The 25,312-nt window shown below is 47.0% G+C and overlaps 3 protein-coding genes and 1 non-coding gene across 4 annotated transcripts; all 4 read left to right on the top strand.

Annotated features, from left to right (window-relative positions):
• The first annotated feature begins 7,075 nt into the window (after positions 1 to 7,075).
• On the top strand, positions 7,076 to 10,932 carry LOC122119920 (CD209 antigen-like protein C). Its single transcript, XM_042693970.1, has 6 exons — positions 7,076 to 7,121; positions 7,472 to 7,561; positions 8,187 to 8,258; positions 8,641 to 8,792; positions 9,542 to 9,651; positions 10,785 to 10,932. Exons 1-6 carry the CDS (start codon positions 7,085 to 7,087, stop codon positions 10,930 to 10,932), a joined length of 609 nt encoding a protein of 202 aa, XP_042549904.1. The 5' UTR covers positions 7,076 to 7,084.
• Positions 10,933 to 13,159: 2,227 nt separating this feature from the next.
• LOC122119797 (CD209 antigen-like protein C) lies at positions 13,160 to 17,444 on the top strand. The gene is made up of 6 exons (XM_042693850.1): positions 13,160 to 13,236; positions 13,875 to 13,964; positions 14,558 to 14,629; positions 14,987 to 15,138; positions 16,247 to 16,356; positions 16,989 to 17,444. Exons 1-6 carry the CDS (start codon positions 13,200 to 13,202, stop codon positions 17,137 to 17,139), a joined length of 612 nt encoding a protein of 203 aa, XP_042549784.1. The 5' UTR covers positions 13,160 to 13,199; the 3' UTR covers positions 17,140 to 17,444.
• Positions 17,445 to 20,145: 2,701 nt separating this feature from the next.
• On the top strand, positions 20,146 to 20,217 carry Trnaa-agc. The gene has a single exon. It is a non-coding gene; the product is annotated as a tRNA-Ala (tRNA).
• Positions 20,218 to 20,891: 674 nt separating this feature from the next.
• Positions 20,892 to 25,056, top strand: LOC122119921 (CD209 antigen-like protein 2). The gene is made up of 6 exons (XM_042693971.1): positions 20,892 to 20,961; positions 21,315 to 21,407; positions 21,740 to 21,811; positions 22,219 to 22,370; positions 23,915 to 24,024; positions 24,715 to 25,056. Exons 1-6 carry the CDS (start codon positions 20,892 to 20,894, stop codon positions 24,866 to 24,868), a joined length of 651 nt encoding a protein of 216 aa, XP_042549905.1. The 3' UTR covers positions 24,869 to 25,056.
• Positions 25,057 to 25,312: the final 256 nt, after the last annotated feature.

Consider the following 25,312-nt stretch of genomic DNA (forward strand, 5'->3'; position numbering starts at 1 on the left):
ATGACAGCTGTGAGCCACCAACACTTGGCGAGACTCTTTTTTTTTTTTCCCTCAAAAAACAAAGCTGGAAGTAGAGTTGTGGCTCAAGTGGTAGAGTACCAGCCTTGAACAAAACAAACAAAAATAAATCTCAGGGTCAGTGCTTAGGCCATGAGTTCAAACCCATGACCGTCAGAAAAACAGCAACAACAAAATCCCACACCCCCTTCAGCAAGAGGACTCCTCTCAAACATCAAAGATAAGAGACAGCACCAAGGCCAGGCTCTACACCCAGGTACATCACTGATGAAGAATAAAGCATGGGGGGTAGGAAGTGTGGCCACCCCCCCGTCCCCGGGGTAGAATCCTAGTCAATAAATGAAAGCATCAGGTACTGAGTTTGAATCCTGGTCTTGGACCTAAAAAAAAGAAAAGAAAAAGAAAAGAACAGAGCACATCTACCTATGGGTACAAAACAGTTACAAACTGTTTGCACAGACGCCCTTCCAAACAGAGGGCAGAGGCTCACATTGTCAGAGTCTTTGCAGCCTCAGGAAGAACTGGAGGACTGATCAGTGGAAGAACTGGTAGTTCTGACAAGTCCAAGAATGGGGAGATGGAAAATGCTGCAGAATTTAGAGCTGGTACATGGAACCATGGCAGATGGCAAGCTTTAGAAATTTTGGCTCTGCAATAAACATGCTTTGTCTCGTTTGAGCAGGTGAAAGTTTGTTTTCAGCCAGGCAACAGAGGCTCATGCCTGTAATCTTAGCTACTCAGGAGGCTGAGATCCGAGGATCTGAGGTTCGAAGCCAGCCAGTTCAGAAAAGTCCCATGAGACTCTTCATCTCCAATTAGCCACTCAAAAAACGAAAGTGGCAGCGTGGCTCAAGTGGTAGGAGGGCTCACCTTGTGCACAAAGAAGCTCAGGGACAGTGCCCAGGCTCTGAGTTCGAGCCCCATGACCAACTACAACAACAAAAAAGAAAGTTTCTTCTTTCAGCACCTGGGTCACGTGGTCGACACGTACCCCCATTCATGCAGTTCCTTCTCTCTGTCTATGGCCCCTGGAATATTTGTCAGATAGCTCTACAACTCTCTTCATATTAGAGGCTTTGTGTCTTGGGCAAGAATATGTTTGTTGTTTACTTATCACGCCCCCCCCCCCCAAGTTTCCCCTTGACTTTCAAGGTGTGGCTGGGACCCATATTTGTAACTTTCTGGGTGAGTTTCAGGGGCTGGTTGAGTTTCCTGAATCTTCTAAGCTCCTTTGGCTGAGATCAGAGGTATTTCTGGCACCTGCAGCTGCTCTGTCTTTGGGAGGCTTTAGCCTAACCATCCCATCCACCTGCTCACCTTCCATCCAGCTCCCCTGAGTACCTTTGTCTGCGAATCATTTATGGTAGCCATACCAACAGAAATCTAGAGATTCAATGTAATTCCTGTCAACTATTCCAAAAAAATGTGAGAGAGGAGGGGGAAAGTAAAATGAAGGAGGAAAAAAAAGATCTCCCTGGGCTAGGAAGGTGGCTCAGTGGTTCCTGAGTTCGATTCCTCAGCACCACATAAAGCTGGAAGTGGCACTGTGGCCCAAGTGGAAGAGTGCTAGCCTTGAGCTGAAGACCTGAGGGATAACACCCAGACCCAGAGTTCAGGGCCCATGACTGACAAAAAAAAAAGATCTCCCTGATTGTTTACAATTTGTGTATATTTTCCATTTTTCTTTTTCTTTAGAATTACTATTTTTGTTGTTGTTGTTGTTTTGTTTCATTTTGCTGGTCCTAAGGCTTGAACTCTGGGCCTGTACTCTGTTCTTGAGCTCCTATCGCTCAACACTAACTACTCTACCACAGCACAACTTCCAGCTTTTTCTCTGATTTAATTGGATAAAAGTCTCATTGACTTCGCTGTTCAGGCTGGTTTCAAACTGCGATCCTCAGATCTCAGCCTCCTGAGTAGCTAGGATTACAGGTGTGAGCCACCGGCACCCGGCTATTACTGGGGTTTTGAAGGCAGAGTCTTGTGCTTGCAAGGCAAGTGCTCTACTACTTGAATCACACCCCCTAAATTAATTTGAGCCATGCCCCATCACTCAAGGCATGCCCCTTAACTATTTGAGCCCTGACATTACCACTTGAGGCTTATCTGTAGGTTTACAAAAACACCTGTTATGTTTTGTCTTTGGTGCTGGAACTGGAGCTTCAACTCAGGGGTTGGGCACTGTCTCCTAGCTTTTTACTCCAGGCTGGTGCTCTACTACTTGAGCCACAGCTCCACTTCTGGCTTTTTGGTGTTTAATTAGAGATCGAAGTCTCATGAACTTTCCTGCCCAGACTGGCTTCCAACTACGATCCTCAGATCTCAGCCTCCTGAATAGCTAGGATTACAGGCACCAGCCACCAGTGCATGATGATGCCTGCCCTGATATTTATTATTTCATTTCATCTGCTGGTTTGGGGTTTAGCTATGACTTGTATTTTTAAGGAGCTTAAGGTGCATCCTTAGGATATCGACTTGAGGCTTCTGTTTTACTGATACAGGCTCTCGTAGCTATAAACTTTCCTCAGAGAACTAACTGCCTTTGTTGTGACCTAGAAGGTTCTGGAAAGCTGGGTTTTCATGTTCATTGTACTCTTAGGGACTTTTTGAATTAGAAACCTACTCATCAGTCATCAACGTGTTGTTCAGCATCCAGGAACCTGAAAGTTTTCTGTAGTTTCTTTTGCTGTTAACCTCTAGTTTCATTCCACTGTGTTATGACAGGACCCAGGGTATGATTTCAACTTTCTTGTATTTGCTGAGATTTACTTAATGTTCTAGGGCAGGATCAGTTTTGGAGACAGTTCCACGAGCTTCTGAAAAGAACGTGTATTGTGTAGTTGTTGGCTGAAATATTTTGTAGGTGTGAGTTAGGACCGATGGCTCTCTGGTATCATTTTAAAATTAATTTCCTTTTTGTTATTATGGAGGTGATGTACAGAGAGATTGCAGTTACATGAGTCAGGTAATAAATACATCTCCTTTCATACAGTGTCTTCTGTTCCCTTGTTCTTTCCCAGCCCCTCCCTTCTGTCTCCCCCTACAAATTGTATAGTTCACTTTCATCAATGTCCACTGAGCTCCACTGCTGCAGTTTTCACTTTTTCCTCTCAAGTTCTGTATCCTCCTCCCAACCTTTCCAAAGATGTACACGTGAATACACCACACATGAGGTAAAGAAGAATCAGCTGGGCACCAGTAGCTCATGCTTGTAACCTTAGCACTCAGGAGGTTGAGATATGAGGATTGTGTTTCAAAGCTAGCCTGGGCAGAAAAGTCTCTGTAAGACTCTTATTTCCAGTTAAGTACTTAAAAACTGGAAGTGTTGTTGTGGCTCCAAGGTAGAGCACTAGCCTTGAACAAAAGAGCTCAGGGACAGTGCTCAGGCCTTGAGTTCAAGCCCCACTACTGTCCCCCCCCCCCAGAAAAAAACCCCCAAAAACTAAAGACTTAAAAAAAGACAGAGAAAGAAAGAAGTCTTTTATTTCCATATCTTGGAGTTGGTTTCAGTATTTTATAAAGATATGAAGAGGCACTTGGGCATTGTGTCTTTGTGTTTCTCTCCTAAGAGTATCCTCATTTAGCCTCACTGTGTGTACGTCTACTAGAATCCTGTATAATTTATCATATCTTAGTGTATTTTAGATCTAATTTTATGGTTTTATTTATTTATTTATTTTTGCCAGTTCTGGGGCTTGAACTCAGGGCCTAGGCACTGTCTCTGAGCTTCTTTGCTCAAGGCTAGCACTCTACCATATGAGCTACAGCTCCACTTCCAGCTTTTTCTGTGTATGTGGTACTGAGGAATCAAACCCTGGGGTTCATGCATGCTAGGCAAACACTCACCACTAAGCCACATTCCCAGCCCTTATGGTGTCATTTAAATCAAATTTCTTTGTTGAGTTTTTGTCTAGATATCCTATTGTGAGAGTGCGGTATTGAAATCCCCTACTATCATTGCATTATGGGGGTCTATCTATGTTTTAAAGTCAATATTGTTTTGGCCAGATTAGATATGTTTCTTTTTCTTTTTAAAAATTTTTAATTTTATTTTTTTTAATTTTTTGCCAGTCCTGGGGTTTGAACTCAGGGCCTGGACACTGTCTTTAAGCTACTTTTGCTCAAGGCTAGCACTTTGCCACTTGAACCACAGTGCCACTTCTGGCTTTTTCCATTTTATTTGGTACTGAGGAATTGAACCCAGGACTTCATGCATGCTAAGCAAGCGCTCTACCATTAAGCCACAGTCCCAGCTCTTAGATGTGTTTCTTGTAGGCAACAGATGGTTGAGTTGTGACTTTTGATCCAAGCAAGTTACCATTCTATGTCTTTTAATTAGGGGACTTGAATCCATTGAAAATGAATATTAAAGGTATTGAAAGTATGAGCTTTTAAAAAACGAAATAGTGTTAAGCTCCTTCCTGCTTCTTCTATTCATCTACTCATCTGGTGGAATTTGTTTTGTTCACTTTTTTCATGTTTATGTTCATCTTCTTCTTCTGTGTGCAGGATGTCTTTGCATAACTTCTTTTGTACCAGTTTACTTGGTGATAAATTATTTTAGTTTTTATCATGGAATGTTTTGATTTTTCCCTTCTGTTATGAATGAGAGCTTTCTTCTTTCTGCTTTTGGTAGTATTTTTACTTTTTTTTAAAACATTTTTCTCTGTGCTTATTGTTTTAACTATAATATTATAGTTTTTTTTTCAGATATCTCATCCTTCTGGTTGGAAGTTACTCATTTGAAGAATCATTTTCGCAATGGGCTTTTAGTCATCTGCAGTCTTTCCTTCAGGTTAGTCTTTACATTGTCACAAATTTAGGTGTTCACTGGGTAGATGTGGTATTTCTCTCCCCTGGGTTGAAGATGTATTATAACTCTAATAGATTTGACAATTCAAACCCCAAGCAGATTTTTTATTGACAGTAAATATGACTTATTAATGATATCTGTACAACAAAACCATCCTTCCCTGAGTCTTGGGGGAATCTCATATTCAAAGCATAACAATCCCCAAATGAAAAGCGTCTTAGGGAACTTAGGTACATGAAGTCTTTTCAGGGAAGGAAAGGAGGTTCAGGGGGATAATGGGAAGGAAGGCTACATGCTTATTAGGTCTTCATCATATGCAGCTTGGATTATTGCCTATGTGCTAGAGTTTCCTTAACATAACAACCCATGATCTCTTCCATAGGTCAGTCTCTGTAATCCTATATACAAGCACATTGTGACTTTGAAAGCTAAATATGACTCTTCTGTGTGTGTGTGTGTGTGTGTGTGTGTGTGTGTGTGTGTGGGTGGGTGCTAGACCTGGGGCTTGAACTTTGATCTTAGGCCCTGTTCCTGAGCTTCTTTTGCTCAAGGCTAGTGCTCTATCACTTGAGCCACAGCCCTACCCCAGGCATTTTTTTTTTGTAGTTTTGTGGAGATAAGAGTCTTAAAATTTTTTCTGCCTGGGCTGATTTTGAACTGTGACTCTTGGATCTTAGCCTCCTGAATAGTTAGGATTACAGGCATAAGTCACCAGCACCTGGCAGGATTCTATTTTTTACTAAAGGCTGGAAAGTCCAGAGCTCATACTTTGATTGTATCTAAAGACCTATACACATTCTGGGTTCTGTAAAACTAACAAAAGGATGACTGATTAAGGAAATCTTGTTTATTTAGGAAACCTTTTTATTTTGCTTCTTTTTCTGTGATAGTAAGCCCTACAGCTAACATCTTAGTCATTCACTGGTAGCTTCTTTTGGAGATGAAATTCTTGAAATAAACTGGGCACCAGTGGCTTGTGCCTATAATCCTAGCTACTCAGGAGTCTGAAATCTGAGGATCACAGTTCAGAGACAGCCTGGGCAGGAAAGTCTGTGAGACTCTTATCTCCAGTGAACCAGTAAAAAAGCTGCAAGCTGAGCTATGGCTTAAGTGGTAGAGCACTAGCCTTCAGGGAAAAAAAAAAAAGTTCAGGGACAGTGCCCATGCCCTGAGTTCAAACCCTAGGACTATCTCAAAAATAAAAAATGCTGGAAAGGAGAAAACAGTGAGGACAGCTTTGCCAGGGACAATTTGTAAAGCAGAACTGATAAGACCCAGTGGCATTACAGGACAGGCACAGATTTTCAATCTAATTGCCAAAGGGAGACATAAGTGACATAAAATAAGTGACAGACATCAAGAAAGCTCAAAAGGAGGCCAAGTCCCAGTGACTCACACCTGTAATCCTAGTTACTTGGGGGAATCTGAGATCTGAGGATAGTGGTTCAATGCCAGCCTGGGCAGAAAAAAATCCATAAGGCCCTCATTTCCAACTAACCACCAAAACACCAGAAGTAGAACTGTGGTTCAAGTGACGAGGCACCAGGATTGAATAAAAAAGCTAAGGGATGGTGTTCAGGACCTGATTTCAAGTCCTTCTAACATCAGCACACACACACACACACACACACACACACACACACACACACACACACACAGAGGAAAGCTTATCAGGTATCATGGCAGACAGCAAGGTTTTGGATGGTGACTTAGCTTTCACATATTGAATGTTGAACCCTTGAGACCTGGGGACATCTTGTTCCATGGATTCACTGGCCCAGTCCACGCATCAGCCATTCTGGGTGTGAGTCTGGTAGATGTCTCTCATTTCCGGTGTCTGTACATCTGGAGCCTTGTGGAATTTCTGTTTCCAAAACCACTCTGGGCACTGTCATAGTAGGACAATAGCTCTAGGAGATGGGCAAGGCTTGGGTTCAGACTCTTTCTAGAAGCTCCGGGGGCTCCATCCCCATTGTCCATGGAGGGGACATAACAAAATCACTTTATGCTACACATTAACACAGCCTGACTGTACTGTGAGTGGGCCCTTGAAGCTTCTCCACTCCTCCCTGACATTCCTGGAGAGCCTGGCAGAAGCCATAGCTGGGTCCTGAGCAATGCCCCTCCCTCTAGCCTCTTCCGCCCATACTGCTACCCACTTCCCTGTTTCTCTTCCTGAGTGAGAATAGAGGCTGTGGTCAGAAAAGTGGCATGTCCTCAGAAGTCCCAGGCAGGGAGGACAGCGGCCCAACCATGTATGACCTTGAGGAAGAAAGGAGGCAATATCTGGGTGAGACTGGGCTGGAACTGTGGGGGTTATGTCAGGGCTGCCCTAGGCCCTGGCTTTCTAGGATCACCAGCCAACTTCCAGACTCAGATTGAGCAGGGCCAGTTGCTGAGAAGGAGTGGACAGAGTTCCTCCTGAATGCTTGGGTTCTAGGGGAGGTTGGGGACCCAGGAACCTTGGGTAAGGGGAAGTGGAGGGACAGAAGTCTTGACTTCTGGGCATTGTGCAGGTAGAAGCTGGGACATGGAATTCCTGTGTCCTGAGGAGGAAGAGACTGGAGATGCTAGGATATCCTGAGGTCAGGGTGAGGAAAGGACATTGGGATCCTAGAACCTCATTTTTCTCTCCCACAGGGTATCAGAACCAAAGCTGCCTCCTCCTCGTCCTGCAGCTGGTCTCCATCACACTCCTGGTTGGGCTTCTTGTGGCCATCCTCCTTCAAGGTCAGGGCAGGCCTGAGAGTATGGGCTTCCTGGTCCACTCCATCAGCTGTGACCACGAGGTTTAGGAAGGAACTGGGGAGAAAGCCGTGTTTGTGTCTTCTAATGGTTCCCAGGGGTTTGCTTATCTCCTTCACCTCTGCTTCCTGGCAAGGAGAAGGCAGTCCTAACTCCATCTACTCATCTGGTTCATACTTCCCTGGATGTCAGAGTTTTTTCTTTCCTTTTGATACACACACACGCACACACACAGATATAGATATAGATATACAGATATATTTGGTTCTAGTCTTGGGGCTTGAACTCAGGGCCTGGATGATGTCCCTGAGCTTTTTCACTCAGGGTTGACACTCTACTGCCTGAACCACAGCTCCACTTCTGGCTTTTTGCTGGTTCATTAGAGCTAAGAGTCTGAAAGGTTTTCCCTTGAATTGCAATCTTCAGATCTGAGCCTCCTGAGTAGCTAGGATTCCAGGCTTGAACCACTTGGCACCCTATAAGATTCTTTTCCTTGTTAAGTGAGATTTACCAAGACCAATGGTCAGAAGTCGTGCTCCTAAGGGTATAGTGCAAGATGTGGTACACAGTAGGTGTTTAGTAATTTTTGTTTCTGTTGTACTTGGTCCAGACTCCCATGATTTCACCTCTCAGGAGAAGGAGAGGATCTACCAGGACCTCATTGAGCTGAAGGCTGGAGTGGGTGAGTGACCAGAAATGGGTCTCTAAGGATCTATCTTAAGAGAGTCTCCATGTCATGTTGCTGTGCTCGAATCCCTAGCCATCTCTGGGCATTGTGACATGGGATATAGAATAACATCCACGATGGCACCTGATGTCCCTAAGTGGCTGTGTCCATTGTAGAAACTCAGTTAACCAGGCTTGTGGCCCCTGACCTGAGCTCCAGAACCTCTTGCTTCTCAAAATCTGGAAGAGATGGAGTGGGGAAATGGATCAAGAAATCGAGAGGGAGATGGCTAGTTCCCCCCAGGAAGCTGTGACCCAAAGGGGGAGAGGGGCTGACTGTGGAGGGCTTCAAGGCTGGACAGACACAGGAACATGGACATACAACCTCTTTCCCACAGACCACCTCTGCCGACCCTGCCCCTGGGACTGGACGTTCTTCCAAGGAAACTGCTACTTCCTCTCCAAGACCCAAGGGAACTGGAATTATTCTGTCACTGCCTGCCAGGAAGTGGGGGCCCAGTTAGTCATCATCAAAAGTGATGATGAGCAGGTTAGGGACATGTCTCTGGGCCTCCGTCCTGGGGATTTGTGTGTCTGGCCTCTGGCCATAGCTGGGAGGAGGTGGTTGGTCAGACAGAATTTCTCAATGAGGATGGGCTTAATCTAGGACAGGAGAAGGGTGTGAGGAAAGAGGGGTCCAAGCACCTGACAAGGAGACACCCACAAGTCCTGAACACAGATGCATTCTTGAGGGAAGGGGGGAACCCTTAAAATGTAAGGGGAACCCATAGGCCTGCTGGCTACTGGGTCCCAAATTGCGTTAGTGTGGAATGCTCTTCCAGTCCCCTTGGTGTAAATACTGCTGCCATGTCTGAGGTCCAGCCACTGATGGAGTAAGAGAGTGGGGGGGGGGGGGGCGGTGAGGCTGGGGAGGGGAGTGGTATCACTCAGGGCAGAGCCTAAAAGGAGAGATTGAGGAAAGTCATCAATAGTGAACTGACATGAACTGGCTCCAACACTTAAACCCATTCCTGCCCAGATGCTCAGAACTCACAGGACAGATAAGTGTGCCCTATTTCCAAGCGTGTGTGTGTGTGTGTGTGTGTGTGTGTGTGTGTGTGTGTGTGTGTGTGTGTGTGTGTTAGCCAGAACTCAACTGCACACTGCATACACAGAGGAAGAGGGACAGAGGCTTCCCTAAGCCCAGGTAGGGGTACAATAGAAGGTTGGACACCGGGGAGATGACACTGGCTGCAAAGGGGGTGCAGAGCACCCTCCTGACTCTCCTCCCCCCTTCAGGGCTTTCTGGTGGAGATCTCTAAGCATAAACACCCCTCCTGGATTGGTTTTTCAGACGTGAGACAGGAAGGCAATTGGCTCTGGCTGGATGGCTCACCTCTGACACAAAGGTATCGCAGGCCAAGAGAATTTGCTCTGGAGGGAGGTGCAGTGCTGAGGGTCTGACTTGATATATTATTGGGGTTCCTCCCCTGCTCCATATCCCCCACCTCCAGCTGCACTACTCTATGGGAGATGGTAGAGTTTCTGTAGGCCAGAGCCTCTGTTGTTTGCATGGGTATAAAAATAGAGGATGTAGATTAAGGTAGACTACTTTTAATCAATTATATATGGATTCTGGGGTACAGATGCTACCTCTAGCTGCCTAGTGTTGGTTCTGGAATGGGGAGGGAGGTAAGTAATGACCCATATGGCAGGAGTTCAGTAAGAGGGGTGGTGTGGAGACTAGGTGGGTTGCTTTGTTTCTATTGCCTGAGCAATAGAAATCTTGTGAAGCATTGCATATTACCAGGGACAGGGGACACAGTCAAGCAATTCAGGAATACTAGAGCAAATGAATCTGCCTTATACATCCAGGCAGATGTAGGCCCATCAAGTTTCCAGGAGAACAAACAGTCCACAGAGTGAGACTGGGGTAGAGGCTTACTTGCTTTCCTTTTCCTTCTTTCCTTTCTCTCCTCCTTTCTCCTTCCTTCCTTCCTTCCTTTCCTTCTTTGCTTGCTTCCTCCATCTTCCTTTCCTTCCTTCCTTCCTTCTTTCCTTTTTCTTTCTTTCTTTCTTTCTTCTTTCCTTCCTTCCTTCTTTGCTTGCTTGCTTCCATCTCTCTCTTTTCTTTCTTTTCTCTTTCTTTCTTTTTCTTTCTTCCTTCCTTCCTTCCTTCCTTTCCTTCCTTCCTTCTTTCCTTCCTTCCTTCCTTTCTTCTTTCTTTCCTTCCTTCCTTTTTTGCTTGCTTGCTTGCTTGCTTGCTTGCTTGCTTCCTTCCTTTCTTTCTCCAGTCTTGGGGCTTGAACTCAGGGCCTAAGCACTGCCCTGAGCTTTTGTACTCAAAGCTAGGGCTCTACCACTTGAGCCACCACCCCATTTTCAGCTTTCTGGTAGTTAATTGGAGATAAATGTTTCATGGACTTTTTTGCCCGGGCTGGCTTTGAATCACAGTATTCATATTTCAGCCTCCTGAGTAGCTAGGATTCCAGGCATGAAACACTGGTGTCTGGCTCAGCTCCTATTCTTATGGTCTTTCTAGACTCATGAAGTATTGGAAGCCAGACAACTCTGACAGCAAGGGAGAAGATTGTGCAGAACTTAGAGGATATGAATGGAAACACAACAAATGTGTTCAGGAGAAATTCTGGATCTGCAAGAAGTCTTCATTGTCCTGCTCCAGAGAGTGACACCTGGCTTTTATTTTTTCCTTACCGCTTCAGCAGCTTGAACATTCCTTTCATATGGGAGAAGTTTATCCTTCCATTCATGTAGTTCCTCCTCTCTATCTATGGCCACTGAAAACTCAACAAGAATTCTCCCAAATTCTTATGTGGGCTGGACCACTGCTCTTCTTCCTCTTCCTATCCTATCCTGATTCCTAGCACTCTGAAGTTGTGGTTGTTAGTTCTCCTTGCATTATCTGTGGAAGATACTCACGATCTGTTTCTGGTCCATAAGTTTTCGATCTTCTCTTGCTGAGGCCATCCCCAAATACTTCTTTCCCTCTGCTCAATTTCCATCCACCTCCCCTGCATCCTGCCCTACTTCCTGTGGTCAACAAATGCTTGTCTGTATTGGTCTAGAAGTACCCTGGCTCTAACTAGAAATAAAGTCTTATGATATTTTTAGCAGGGGATCACAATAACCCAATCACTAAGTGCATAGGACCCTATATAATGAAGCATATCAAAATGAACTCCAAGAATTAGGAACAAGAGGTTCTTTTTATGTCCTGTATGCAGTTATTTCTATTTTTTCTTTCTGTTTTTGTTCTTTCTTCCCTTTGTCTTGTATATAAGCTCATCTGATCCATGGAAAGGAAAGGGAATCACAGATGTAGCAGGACAAAGGATGAACTAATGCAACAATGATACCCACTAGACACTGTAGGAAATGACCTTTACAGCATGAGGGGAAAGGAGTGGGGAATGGTAAGCAGGAGAGAATGAGGGAGCGGGTAACTGTTTCAAAAGAAATGTACTTTACAATAAACAAAAAAAAATAAAAGACAAAAAAGAGAAATACCTCAGCCTACTGGGTACCAGTGGCTCACGCCTGTCATCCTAGCTACTCAGGAGGCTGAGATCTGAGGATCGAGGTTCAAAGCCAGCCTGGGCAGGAAAGTCTGTGAGACTTTCATCTCCAATTAAGCACCAGAAAACCAGAAGTGGTGCTATGGCTTACGTGATAGAGCACTTGCCATGAACTGAAGAGCACAGGGACAGTGCCCAGGACCAGAGTTCAAGACCTATGGCTGACCAAAAAACCAAAAAATATCCCAGCTCCCTCCTCTCTTGGTGACATCCTGGTGGCAACTGAGACTGCCCTCAACCTGTCCATGCTTGTCCAACTCTGAAGGACACACTCAGGCCCTCATCATGTCATGGCTCTTTAGCTATGGTTAGATGTCTTCTGCTGGAATTAGCTCTCTGCCCATTCTAGATTCTTCTCTGTGGCATTTTGTGTGCACATGCCGGCACATGTGCCAGCACGTATGTGCACACACACAGATATTTGAGTGGTTATGAGATTTTCTGAGTTTATGGCAATGAGGTAATTTGGATGCGGTCTAGGAAACATCAGGATGGGGCTGGTCATCAGAAAGACCAAATACTTTGTTGGGCGCTGGTGGCTCATGCCTGTCATCCTAGCTACTCAGGAGGCTGAGATCTGAGGATCACAGTTTGAAGCCAGCCTGGTAGAAAAGTCCATGAGACTCTTATCTCCCAGGAACCAGCAAAAAAGCCAGAAGTGAGCTGTGGCTCAAGTGGTAGAGTGCTAGTCTTGAGCACAAAAGCTCAGGAGTCAGTGCTCAGGTGCTGAGTTCAAGTCCCAGGATGGTGAAGGAGAAGAAGGAGAAAGAGAAGGAGAGGGAGAAGGGGAAGGTGGAGGAGGAAGAGGAGGAGGAGGAGGAGGAGGAGGAGGAGGAGGAGGAGGAGGAGGAGGAGGAGGAGGAGGAGGAGGAGGAGGAGGAGGAGGAGGAGGAGGAGGAGGAGGAGGAGGAGGAGGAGGAGTGATTTAATCTCAGTACCAAAGTCACTGTGACTAAAGACAGCAGCAAACCTCAAGTTATCAGCCATGGTGTTTGCACAAAGTCTGTGGGCACAAATGTCTAGCCCTTCCTGTAGGTGGAGGAGAGGTTGTGTTGTGATCCTTATCTTTACAAATGATACACCATCTCACATTGTAGCCAGACCCTATTTGGACTTTTTTTTTTTTTGGTCCTAGTACAGCCCCTTAATCTTCTCATTTGTCCCTGACATTCCTGGAGAGCCTGGCAGAAGCCATGTTGGGTCATGAACTCTGCCGCTTCCTCCAGCCTCTTCTGCCCACACTGCTACCCACTTCCCTGTTTCTCTTCCTAAGAATAGATTAAAGGAGTGAGGCACACGCTGTGGTCAGAAAAGCGGATGGTCCCCAGCAGTCCCAGGCAGGGAGGGACAGCGGCTCAACCATGTATGACCCTGAGGAAGAAAGGAGGCAATATCTGGGTGAGGCTGGGCTGGAACTGAGGGGGTTCTATCAGGGCCAACCTAAGTCACGGCGTTTGGGGATCACAGTGTCACCAGACACTCTTAAATGCTCTAGATGCTGGCCAACTTCTGGATTCAATCATTTTTTGCAGAGAGATCAGAGCCAGGAGCTGAGGAAAGAGTGGACAGAGTTTGGGAGGCTGAAGTTGGGAGGTTGAAGTTGGGAGGCTGAAGTTGGGTTTGTGGGCACTTAGGTTCCGGGGAGGTGAAAGTTAAGACTATGGGGTCACCTGGATCCTGGGGAAGTGGAGGCTGAGCCTTTGAACACCTGCGTCTGGGGAGGTGAAGTTTGGGTCTGTGGATACTTGGATCCTAAGGAAGTTATATTTGGGATCTTGAGTTCTGGGTCTCCAAAATCAAGGCTGAGACCTCACAAGGCTAGGTCTTGAACTCCTGGGTCCCTAAGCTGGGAAAGCTTAGACCTGGAGATTGAAAACCTGATTGACTGAGCACTGGAAAGGGAGCAATTGTCATGACAATCCTGTGCTCTTGGGGAAGATAAAAGTAGCCAGGCTGTCTCTGGGCCGGGGTGAGGCAGGGAGATTGTTCTGGAACATCCTCCCCCTCCTTCCCCCTGCCCCCCGTCTCTCCCACAGGGTGTCCTGGCCAGAGTCACCTTCTCCTGGTGCTGCATCTGCTCTCGATCACACTCTTGGCTGGACTGTTGACGGCCGTTCTTGTTCCGGGTCAGGGCAAGCCCAAGGATTTGGGGGTTCTTGGGTCTGGCCTGCTGGCTGGGGCAGCCAGATTCAGGAGGGAGGGTGGGAGTGAAGCCTTGTACTAGCTTCTAGAAGCTTCATAAAGTCCCTCTCTCTGCTGCAGGGGGGAGGGGAACACTTGCCATTGTGGGTCAGCCTTCTCAGGAAGCCAGACACTTTTATACTATTATTATTATTGTTGTTGTTTGTGCCAGTCCTGGGGCTTGAACTCAGGGCATGAGGATTATCTCTTAGCATGTTCACTCAGGGCTAGTGCTCTACCACTTGAGTCACACCTCCACTTCTGGCTTTTTGGTGGTTCCTTAGAGATGAGTCTCACAGACTTTCCTGCCCAAGGTGGCTTTAAATTGTGATCCTCAGATTTCAGCTTCTTGAGTAGTAGGATTACAGGTATGAGCCACCAGCACCCCATTTATTTCTCCTCTATAATGAGGCTAGAACCCCCACCCTCCCCAAAAAAAACATCCATATGCATCAGAAATGGTGTCCCAAGGAGCACTGTGCAGAGCCTGGTGCACAGTAGGTGTTTAATCATTTTAGTTCGTTTTTCTTGACAACAGAGTTGGAACATCCCAGCTCCCAGGGGAAAGAGAGGATCTACCAGGAACTGAGACAGCTGAAGGCTAGAGTGGGTGAGTGACTGGAAACTGGATCCATTATGTGTTTGAGAAAGTCTTTATGTGGGATCACTTTACTGGGTTCCCCAGCCAACTGTGGGCTCCAGTTTTCTCTTCTGGGATCTGGAAACATAGACTACCGAGGACAGGGTAAGAACTCAAGCCCATTTTCTTGCCTGTGTTCTGAGCTAAACCATCTACTTTTCTACACCCCTGGAGGAATGGTGGACCCAGGATAATGTGTCTGACTGGGTGGTTTCAAGACTGACAGACGCAGGAGAATATATTGACAATCGTGTGTGTGTGTGTATGTATGTGTGTGTGTGTGTGTGTTGGGGGAGTGTCCAGACCTGAACTGTCTCTCCCCAACAGACAGCATGTGTCGCCCCTGCCCCTGGGACTGGATGCTCTTCCAGCAGAGCTGTTATTTCTTCTCCAAGTCCAGACGGAACTGGAATGATTCAGCCACTGCCTGCCAGGAAATGCAGGCCCAGCTAGTGATGATCAAAAATGATGAGGAAAAGGTGCATCTGGTGGGGGTTTGGTCGTGGTTGGAGGCCAGCTGGGGTGGAAGTGGGGCCTGCCTGTCTGCCTGCCTGCCTTCCTTCCTTCCTTCCTCCTTTCTTTCTTCCTTCCTCCCTCCTTCCCTCCCTGCCTCCCTCCCTCCTCTCTCTCTCTCTCTCTCTCTCTCTCTCTCTCTCTCTCTCCTCCTTCTCCTTCTCCTTCTCTTTCTCCTTCTCCTTCTCTTTCTCCTTCTCCTTCTGTTCTGGGTTTGAACTCAGGGCTTGGGCGCTGTCCTCGAGCTCTATGTGCTTGAGGCTAGTGCTCTACTACTTTGAGCCACAGTGCCACTTCTGGTTTTCTGGTGGTTCATTAAAGAGTCTCACAGAATTTCCTGCCTATGCTGGCTTTGAACTGCCATCTTCAGATCTCAGCCTCCTGAGTAGTGAGGGTTACAGGTGTGAGCCACTGGCACCCAGCTTAGAGAGCATTTCTGAAAGAGGGGTTGCTTTTTTCATCTGAGGAAGAGTAGAGGAAAGGAAGGAAGGTAGGTTTCATGAGCATCTTGCAAGGAGACACCCACAAGTTCTGAATGGATGTATGTTTGTGGGGAGGGAGGAACCCCTAAAATATAAGGGGAAACCCATGGGTGTGCTTGCTACTGGGTCCCAAATTGATTCGTGGGGGAAAAAACCATCCTGAGTGGACCCTCTGCCAGTTTCCTTGGTGTAAATACCGCCGCCATGTCTGAGGTCCAGCCACTATGGAGGGGGAAGGGATATCACTCAGTGCAGAGCCTAAAAACGGAAACTGAGGAAAGTCATCAATTGTGAATTAGCATGAGCTGGCTCCAACACTTAAACCCAGCCATGAATAAATTCCTGCTCAGATGCTTAGGACTCATAGGACAGATAAATGCATCCTATTTCCAAGTGTGTGTGTGTGTATGTGTGTGTGTGTGTGTGAGCTAGAACCCAACTGCACACTGCATGCACACATGAGAGGGACAGAAACCCCCCTGAGCCCAGGTTGGGGTTCATGGGCCTGGTTCAATAGAAGGTTGGACATGGAGGGACATTGGCTGAAAAGGGGGTGCAGAGTGCCCTCCCAACTCCTCTTCTCCCCCTTCAGAGTTTCCTGGAGATGATTTCTGAGCATAAACACCCCTCCTGGATTGGTCTCTCAGACGTGGGACAGGAAGGCGATTGGCTCTGGCTGGATGGCTCACCTCTGTCACAAAGGTATCGCAGGCCAAGAGAATTTGCTCTAGAGTGGAGTGCAGCGCTGAGGGTCTGACTTGATATATTATTGGGGTTCCTCCCCTGCTCCATACCCCTTCTCCAGCCATAAGGGCTGCTGGTTTTCATGGAGTGAAAGCAGACTTTTTTGTTGTTGTTGTTGGTCCTGAGGCTTGAACTTAGAGTGTGGGCTTTGCTTCCCTTTTTTGCATGGCTCTTTGGAGATAAGAGGAAAGTCTACAAGACTCTGACCTTTAAAAAAAAAAAAACTTTTTTGCTAGTCCTGGGACTTGAACTCAGGGCCTGGGCACTGTCCCTGAGCTTCTTTTGCTCCAGGCTAGCACTCTACCACTTGAGCCACAGCACCCCTTCTGGCTTTTTCTGTTTCTGTGATACTGAGGAATCCAACCCAGTGCTAGGCAAGCACTCTACCACTAAACCACCTTCCTAGTCTCCTGTGAGACTCTTATATCCAATGAACCACAGCAAAAGGCAGAAGTGGTGCTGTGGCTCAAGTGGTAGAGGGCTAGCCTTGAGCTAAGGAGCTCAGAGACAGCGCCCAGACACAGAGTTCAAGCCCCAGGACCGGCAATAGGATGCTGGGGCCGAGACTGATAGTGTCACGATTCTTGCAGCCTGGTGAAGTACTGGAAGAAAGATAGGCCCAACAATGACACGGAGAAGAACTGTGCGGAATTTAGTGCTGATGGTTGGAATGACGTCACATGCGATCTGGAGAAATACTGGATCTGCAACAAGTCCTCATGGCCCTGCTCCAACAAATGACGTCTGGTTTCCCTGTCGCCCAGATATCCAGGACACAGTGGCAGTTCCTTCTTCCATTTGCAATAGCCCTGGGATTCCTCAGCATCTGGGAGCCCAGGGGTTATACCCCTGCTGTTCTTCCTTCTGTCTCCTTGACTTTGAACTTGGGCCTCTAAGCCTTTGGCACTCTCCATGCGATTCATCCATTCATCCCTCTCCTTTTACTGAGATGGGAGATTTCACCGACATGATGGCTTTATCCCATCCCTGCATAATTCCCTTCCATCTTCCCAGCCTCCATCTCCCTTTTGCCTGGGGATTTTCCCTGTAACCGGAAGTATCAGGGAATTCTTTCCTGTGCTCAACTAATGCTTGTCTCTACTGGTATAGAACCATCCTGCTTCTTCCTCTCTGCCTGCCTTCCATAGACATCCACTTTGGCCCTAGACTTCCCTCTGTCCCTCTGTCCCTTCCTTCCTTCCTTCCTTCCTTCCCTCTCTCTGTGTCCCTTTCTCTTTCTTCTTTCTCATGATGCTGAGATTTGAACTCAGGGTCTCAAAGTTGCCAGGCAGATGCTCTACCACTCAGCCACACCCCTCAGTCTAGGGATCTGGGGAAGATGGTGACAGGCCCTTTTCTCCATGTGATAAAGTGAGGTAGAAGGATTTTATCCAAGGCCAGGGGAAGATAGGTCTCACTGAAGAATCATGATTCATTCATTAGGTGGCTTCAGTCCTAGAGCTCTTCTATCCATAAGACAGTGAGAGTCTAACTACACATCACCTAGCAATTTGACTACAAACATTGCTCATAAAAGATAAACATGCACAGCCAGGGGCTGGTGACTCATATCTGTAATCCTAACTACTCAGGATGCTGAGATCTGAGGATCTCAGTGCAAAGCCAACCCGGGCAGGAAAGTCAGAGAGACTCTTACCTCCAATGAACTACCACAAAGCTAGAAGTAGAGCTTTTGGTTCCAGTGGTAGAGCACTAGCTTTAAGGAAAAAGAGCATAAGTACAGTATCCAGACCCTGAGTTCAAGCTCCAGGACTGGCACACACACACACACACACACACACACACACACACACACACACACACACACACAATATATGTGAACATGTGAAATCCACTGTGTCCTTTGTACAATTAATATAAACTAAAGGATGATAGGAAAGTCAGGCAGGCTCTGCTGAGGGATGGGAGGGGGACTATGGGGAAAATGTTCTCTATCTGGATGAAGATAAAATGATGAAATGTGCAGATTGTTGTCTTAAGAAGGGGAGGAAAAGGGGATGTGGAAGATGATGGAGGGGCTGAGCTGAATGCTTGCATTTTGTGCATGTTTGGAAATGTTGCAATGAAACCCTCTTGTGTGGAACAAACTATGCTTTGAAATGTTAATTGAAAACAAAGGAAATAAATCAGGGAAAAAAAGAACAGTCCCAGATTATAGCAGGCTTAAATAAAGGTTAAAAAAATTATTCTCGGGGCTGGGAAGGTGGCTCAGCGGTACAGTGCTTGCCTTGCACGCATGAGGCCCTGGGTTCGATTCCTTAGTACCACATATGCAGAAAAAGCTGGAAGCAGCACTATGGTTCAAGTGGTAGAGCACTAGCCTTGAGCTGAAGAGCTCAGGGACAGCATCCAGCCCCATGACCAATAAAAAACAAAACAACAACAAAAAATTATTCTCAACATGAAAAGTCAGCAGAAATCACAAGTAACGATTTCAGCAAATGGAGATGGAGGAGTCTTGGTTAGAATATGGGGTGCACTTTAGAGGACTGGATTTGCTATAGGTAGGGGCCACATAAAACACACACACACACACACACACACACACACACACATCATCATCATCATATATATATATGTGTGTGTATACACACACATATGATGATTTACTTGCTTTAGGGCTAGGTGCAGTGGTTCATGCCTGTAATATCAGCAATTTAATAGGCAGACATGGGGGCTGGGAAGGTGGCTTAGTGGTAGGGTGTTTGCCTTGCATGCATGAGGCCCTGGGTTCGATTCCTCAGCACCACATAAGCAGAAAAAATAAAAAAGCTGGAAGTGGCGCTGTAGCTCAAGTGGTATAGTACTAGCCTTGAGCTAAAGGGCTGAGAAACAGTGCCCAGGCCCAGAGTTCAGGCCCCACGACCGGACCCCCCCCCCCCAAAAAAAAAAGAGGTAGAGATGGAAAGGATTACTGTTCAAGGCTAGGTAAAGATGTTAGCAAGATCCTATCTCAACCAAGTTGGGTGTAGTGGTGCCAGCCTGTCATCCCAGTTCTGTATAAAGTAGCTGAGGCCAGCCCTGGACAGAACTTAAGACTTTATTATTTATTTCCCTTTATCCTATTATGAAACATTAAGTATTGAAAAAATGTAAATGCATGAAGGAATAATATTCAAAGATGATAGGTTTTGAGCATAGGGGACTAATTAGCAAAAGGAGTTTATTTTGGCAAGAGATATTATAGGACATTTTGGACACTTGCATGTAAGAGAATCTATTTTACTTTTTTTCTTCTAATCCTGGGGCTTCAACTCAGGACCTATATGCTGTCCCTGAGCTTTTATGCTCAAGACTTGAACTCTACCACTTGAGCCACAGCCCCACTTCTGGCTTTTTTCTGTGATTAATTGGAGATGAAAGTCTCACAGACTTTCTTGCCTGGGCTGGCTTTGAACCTCAGTCCTCCTGAGTGGCTAGGATGACAGGTGTGATAAAGGGTCTCTTTAGTCCAGGCTGTCCTTGAACTTGAAACCTTCCAGAAAGTTAGGGTTACAGAGGTGCCTTATCATGCCCAGGTCAGAGAATCTTTGAACATCATGCTATGGGGTTCCACTTTGTATTATTTATTTCTTCATTTATTAAAATAGGTATTTATGTAGCTTCCTTGTACCTCCTGGCAATAATGATGCATAGATAGATTGGACTTCCATAGTAGTATGCAAGCAAGATTTGTCTCCCTCCCCCACAAGGCCTTCCCTTATTAAAACAAAACTAGAAAGTAAAAAGGGGATGGCTCAAGGGTAAAGCACCTGCTCAGCAAGCAGGAGGCCCTGAGTTCAAACCTCAGTTCCATTAGAGAAAACCCCAGACACGCAGGTGCTGGTGGCTCACACCTGCCATCCTAGCTTCTCAGGAGGCTGAGATCTGAGGACTATAGTTCAAAGCCAGCCTGGGTGAGAATGTTTTCCCAATTAACTACCAAAAAGCCAAAAGGGAACTGTAACTCAAATAGTAGGATGCCAATGTTGAGCACAAAAATGCTCAAGGACAGTGCCCAGGCTTGAGTTCAAGCCCCAGGACCATTACACACACACACACACACACACACACACACACACACACACTGCAGCGAGCAATCCAGAGAGGGGGAGGGGGGGGGTGGAACTCCAGAAGAAGATGGTTCTAAAGACAGACCAAACATTTCCATTGTAGAGCTCAGGCCTCCATAACCTGCGTGAAATCTTTTGAGATCTGGCAATGATATGTGCCACTTCCTCAGCCCCGCCCTTGATAACCATTTCCGGTTACACTCCCCCCCCCCACCACCATTTTTCTTTAAGAGGGACAGTAGGGTATGGGGAGTAAGACAGGGAGATGAACAAAATCTGTGGTCACTAGCAAGGCCAGGGAACTGGGGGGTGGGAGGGTGGGGGTGGCAGATAGCGATGACTGTCATTTACTTGAGGAAGTGAGCCTGGGCTGGGACTATAGGCATTCTGGGGACACTCTGCCATTCAGAGGAAGAGGTGATGATCAGCAGCAGGTTTTCATTTAGAGGCTCTGGGCCTGAACTACAGCCTGGATCCCACCATTCTTCAGGTACAATGTGGGTAGATGCTAATAAGGGCCGGAAGGCACCTCCTGGAGACTTGGGAACAGAGAAGCAGAGGTTACGGCAACTTGGAGGACAAAGTCCAGCTCTAGAAACTAGGATAAGATTTTGGGGTCTAAGTGGGGTAGGGGAGCTACGATCTAGAACCTGTGTGCTTGGAGACGAGGCTGGTACCAGGCCAGAATCTTGCTTTCTTTAACTTTCTCTGGTCCTGCAGGGAGGAGGAGGGAGGTGAAGATGAGATGGAGTTCAATGCCTTCTTCAGGGGTTTATTATATTCCCTCCCACTTCAGGTGATGGTGGGGACTCCAACTCCGGAAACCCCTATTTCTCTCCCTAGGCCATCTGGGCCATGGCCTTGGGCCCCTGCTACTACTGCAACTGCTCTTCATCACTCTCTTTGTTGGGGTCCTGGTGGCATTCCTTTACAGAGGTGAGGCAGGCCTGAAGGTGGGGTATTTTTTGCTCTGGTGCAACAACCAGATTCAGGAAGGAACTAGGGAAGCTGGGGGGAGGGGCAGGAAGAGTCTAGGGTCAAAGATTCCAGAGCCTTCTAGAGGCTTCCCTGCTGTAGGGGAGGGAGAACAAGGGAGAGTCTGGGATGCTTCAGCTTCAAATGGGATTGAACCAACACTTTTCATCTTTGAAATGATGTTCTTGATGGATTTGGGGGGTGTGCAGAAAAAATTTGACTAAATGTCCACCCTGGGTGTGCAGTGATTATAGCTTCTGTTTTTTTTGTGTGTGTGGGGGGGATGTGTACAGTACCCAAGAACCCCAGTGACCAGAAACAGGAGAAGATCTATCAAGAACTGAATCAGCTGCGATCTGGAGTAGGTGAGTGGTGAAATGTCTGGGTAGCCGAGGGGACCCCCCTCCCCACCTCAGACGAGGTCCCTGTGCGAGTGTCGCTGGCCCTCTTTGAGCTGCAGTTCCCTCCCCTGTAAATTTAGAACCCAGGGTTAACATCAAGGTGGCACTTGGTGTTCCTAGGGGATGGGAGCGGGGTGGTGGTAGTGCATGCACATAATAGGTGTTCAGTTAAGCCAAGGTCCTGCTGTCTGTTCTGAGCTCTAAGGCCCCTATGCCCCCAGACTAGAGATGAGCCCATGACGCCTGGCTTCTGATGGGGGAATGACATTAAGGGAGGGAGGGCCCTGACTGTTGAGGGCTTGAAGGTTGGGGGGCCGACAGGAATGACATCCATGGATGAGTCCAGCCTGACCCACCTCCTCCTCTCCTAGACCGCCTGTGCCGGCCCTGCCCCTGGGACTGGACGTCCTTCCAAGGAAACTGTTACTTCTTCTCCAAGTCCACCCGAAACTGGACCGATTCTCTCATCGCCTGCCAGGAGATGGGGGCCCAGCTGGTCATCATTGAAAACTTGGAGGAGCAGGTGCACCGATGGAGCATCTGTTGGTGTGGGGCCTGCACTCAACCAATGTTCAGGTGGAAGGGGGCAGTGGGGGCACACAGCTGTCAGGAGGAGGGGCTAGGTGCCCCTCCTGGAAAGCAGAAGAAGAAGGGGCGAATGAGACACGGTGACAGGTGAGCTGTGAGCACGAGCAAGTGGCTGGGAGAATGCCTAACATGTAAGTCATCCCCACAGGTGCTTTGGCTTTTTTTTTTTTTTTTTGGTCAGTTGTAGGGATTGAACTTGGGACCTGGGCACTGTCCCTGAGCTCTTTTGGTCAAGGCTAGCACTCTACCACTTTGAGCCACAGTGCCACTTCTGGTTTTCTGGTGGTTCATTGGAGATGAGTCTCATGAACTTTCTTGCCTGGGATGGCTTGGAACCACAATCCTCAGATCTCTGCCTTCTGAGTAGCTAGGATGAGAGGCATGAGTCACTGGTGCCCAGCTGTATCTAAAACATGTTCTGGGGCTGGCCATTGGTGGATCACCCCTGTAATCTTAGCTACTGAGGAGGCTAAGATCTTAGGATCTCAGTTCCAAGCCAGCCTGGGCAGGAAAGTCCATGAACCCAGGAACCACCAAAAATCCAGAAGTGAAGCTGTGGTTCAAGGGTTAGAACACCATCCTTGAGTACAAAAGCTCAGAGACAGAGCCTAAGCCCTAAGTTCAAGAACACACACACACACACACACACACACACTTAAAATCAGCAAAGAAAATCAATAAACCCTCTTCCACAAAACAAAACAAAACTTGTTTTCTGGGGCAGGCAGGAAGGCATCCTGATATAGGCCAGTTGCCAATTTCCTTGGTGTAAATATTGGCAGCAAAACTGGTGCCACACGTGCAATGGGGTATCACCCAAGGCAGAGCTGAAAACAGGTGATGTGCCTGAGCCATAACGGTGACCCGCTAGGGTCTGAGTCCACTAAACCCACTCTTGTGGGTTGCTCTTGTGGCATGCTCAGAACTCCTTATGTAGGTAATCAGACAGTGTCAAACATGTCTGTGCAGAGGCCAGTTTGTGCCATGGTCTGCTTGTGAACCATAGCACACCTGGCCACACAGTGCCAGGGTAGGGGTGCTCACACCTTTTAAGCACACTTACAGCAGTGAAGAGTCATACCTTAGAAGGCTGGGTGGCAGGTTGCAAGGAGAACCTTTTCCCAAAGAGACTGGGGAGACAAGACTCAAAAAAATAATAGAGGACAACCAGGTGCTGGTGGCTCACACCTGTAATTCTAGCTACTCAGGAGGCTGAGATCTGAGGATTGTGGTTCAAAGCTAGCCCCAGGTAGGAAAGTCTGTGAGACTCATATCTCCAATTAATCACCAGACATCTACAAGTAGAACTGTGACTCAAAGTGCTAGAGTGCTAGCCTTGAGCAAAAATGAGCTCAGGGACAGTGCCCAGGCCCTGAGTTCAAGCCCCATGACTGACAAAAAAACAAACAAACAAACAAAAAACAAACAAATGAATGAAACCCCAAACAGAGGACTCTGACTCCTTTTCTCTGCCTCCAGAAGTTCCTAAAATTCAACTTGCCGAAAAAACACCGAGCTTGGATTGGGATCTCAGACTTGGAAAAGGAAGATAATTGGCAGTGGGTGAATGGTTCAGCTCTGTCGCACAGGTAAACCCAGACAGAATGAAACACCTTATTGAATGTGTGTGTGTGTATGTGTGTGTGTGTGTGTGTGTGTGTGTGTATGCGCAAGTGTGTGAGAATGGAGTGTTCCTTTTTTTTTTTTTTTTGTCAGTTGTAAGACTTAAACTCAGGGCCTGGGTGCTGTCCCTATCTTTTTGCTCAAGGCTAGCGCTCTACCACTTTGAGACACAGCACCACTTCTGATTGGTGGTGGTTGATTGGAGATGAGTTTCACAGACTTCACTACCTGGACTGCCTTTGAGCCCAAATCCTCAGATCTCAGCCTCCTGAGTAGCGAGGATTATAGGTGTGAGCCATTAGTACCCAGCAGAGAGGAAATTTTGATATAAAACCTAGACTACCTGGTTTTGTATATATCTGCTCTGTGTGTGTGTGTGTGTGTGTGTGTGCGCGCACGCACACGTGCTGGTACTGAGGCTTGAACTGCAGGCTTCCTGCTGTTGCTTAGCTTTTTCTCTCAAGGCTGGTGCTTCACCACTTAAGCTCCATTTCCACTGCTTTGTAGCTAACAAAAAAAAAATCTCACCCAGTAGACAGAAGGGTCCAATGTCAAGACCCACCAGGCAGATTATTGGGTCCAGAACAAGGCTTGTCTGCCATTTTGTGTGTGATGAATGAGAAGGACCTCAGGCCTGTGTGCATGGGTTTTTGCAGCTTTAGCACATATTGGAATGAAGGAGAGCCCAACAACCAGGAAGATGAAGACTGTGCAGAATTTAAAAAAAGAGGTTGGAATGATGAGAAGTGTGCATTTAAGAATTTCTGGATTTGCAAGAAACCTGCCGTAGCCTTCTGCTCCCGTGAATGAAGCCAGGGTTTTTCAAACCCTTATAGCTCTTATTTTCCCTGCCAAGAAGAACTTCCCTCAGATTTATGCCAGCTCCTTCTCATTGGGTGGGAGCTGGATCACCGGATGCTTCACTTTCTCTCTGGGACTTCTCTAATTCCTCCTCTCCAATGGGGGTGCAGCCATTGGGATCCTTCCTCTGATGTCCCCAGCTCCTCTTTGTGTTATTGTTGTTGTTGTTGGTTGTGGGGCTTGAACTTGGGACCTGGTGCCATCCCTGAGCTCTTTTTGGCTCAAGGCGAGTGCTCAACCACTTTAAGCCACGGGGCCACTTCTGGTTTTCTGGTGATTCATTAGAGATAAGTCCATGGACTTTCCTACCAGGATTGGCTTTGAACCGTGATACTCAGATCTCAGCCTCCAGAGTAGCTGAGATTACAGGCATGAGCCACCAGTACTTGGCTA

The sequence above is a fragment of the Dipodomys spectabilis genome, unplaced genomic scaffold (assembly GCF_019054845.1).
Source record: "Dipodomys spectabilis isolate Male_0828 unplaced genomic scaffold, ASM1905484v1 ptg000173l, whole genome shotgun sequence".
Lineage (NCBI taxonomy): Eukaryota > Metazoa > Chordata > Mammalia > Rodentia > Heteromyidae > Dipodomys > Dipodomys spectabilis.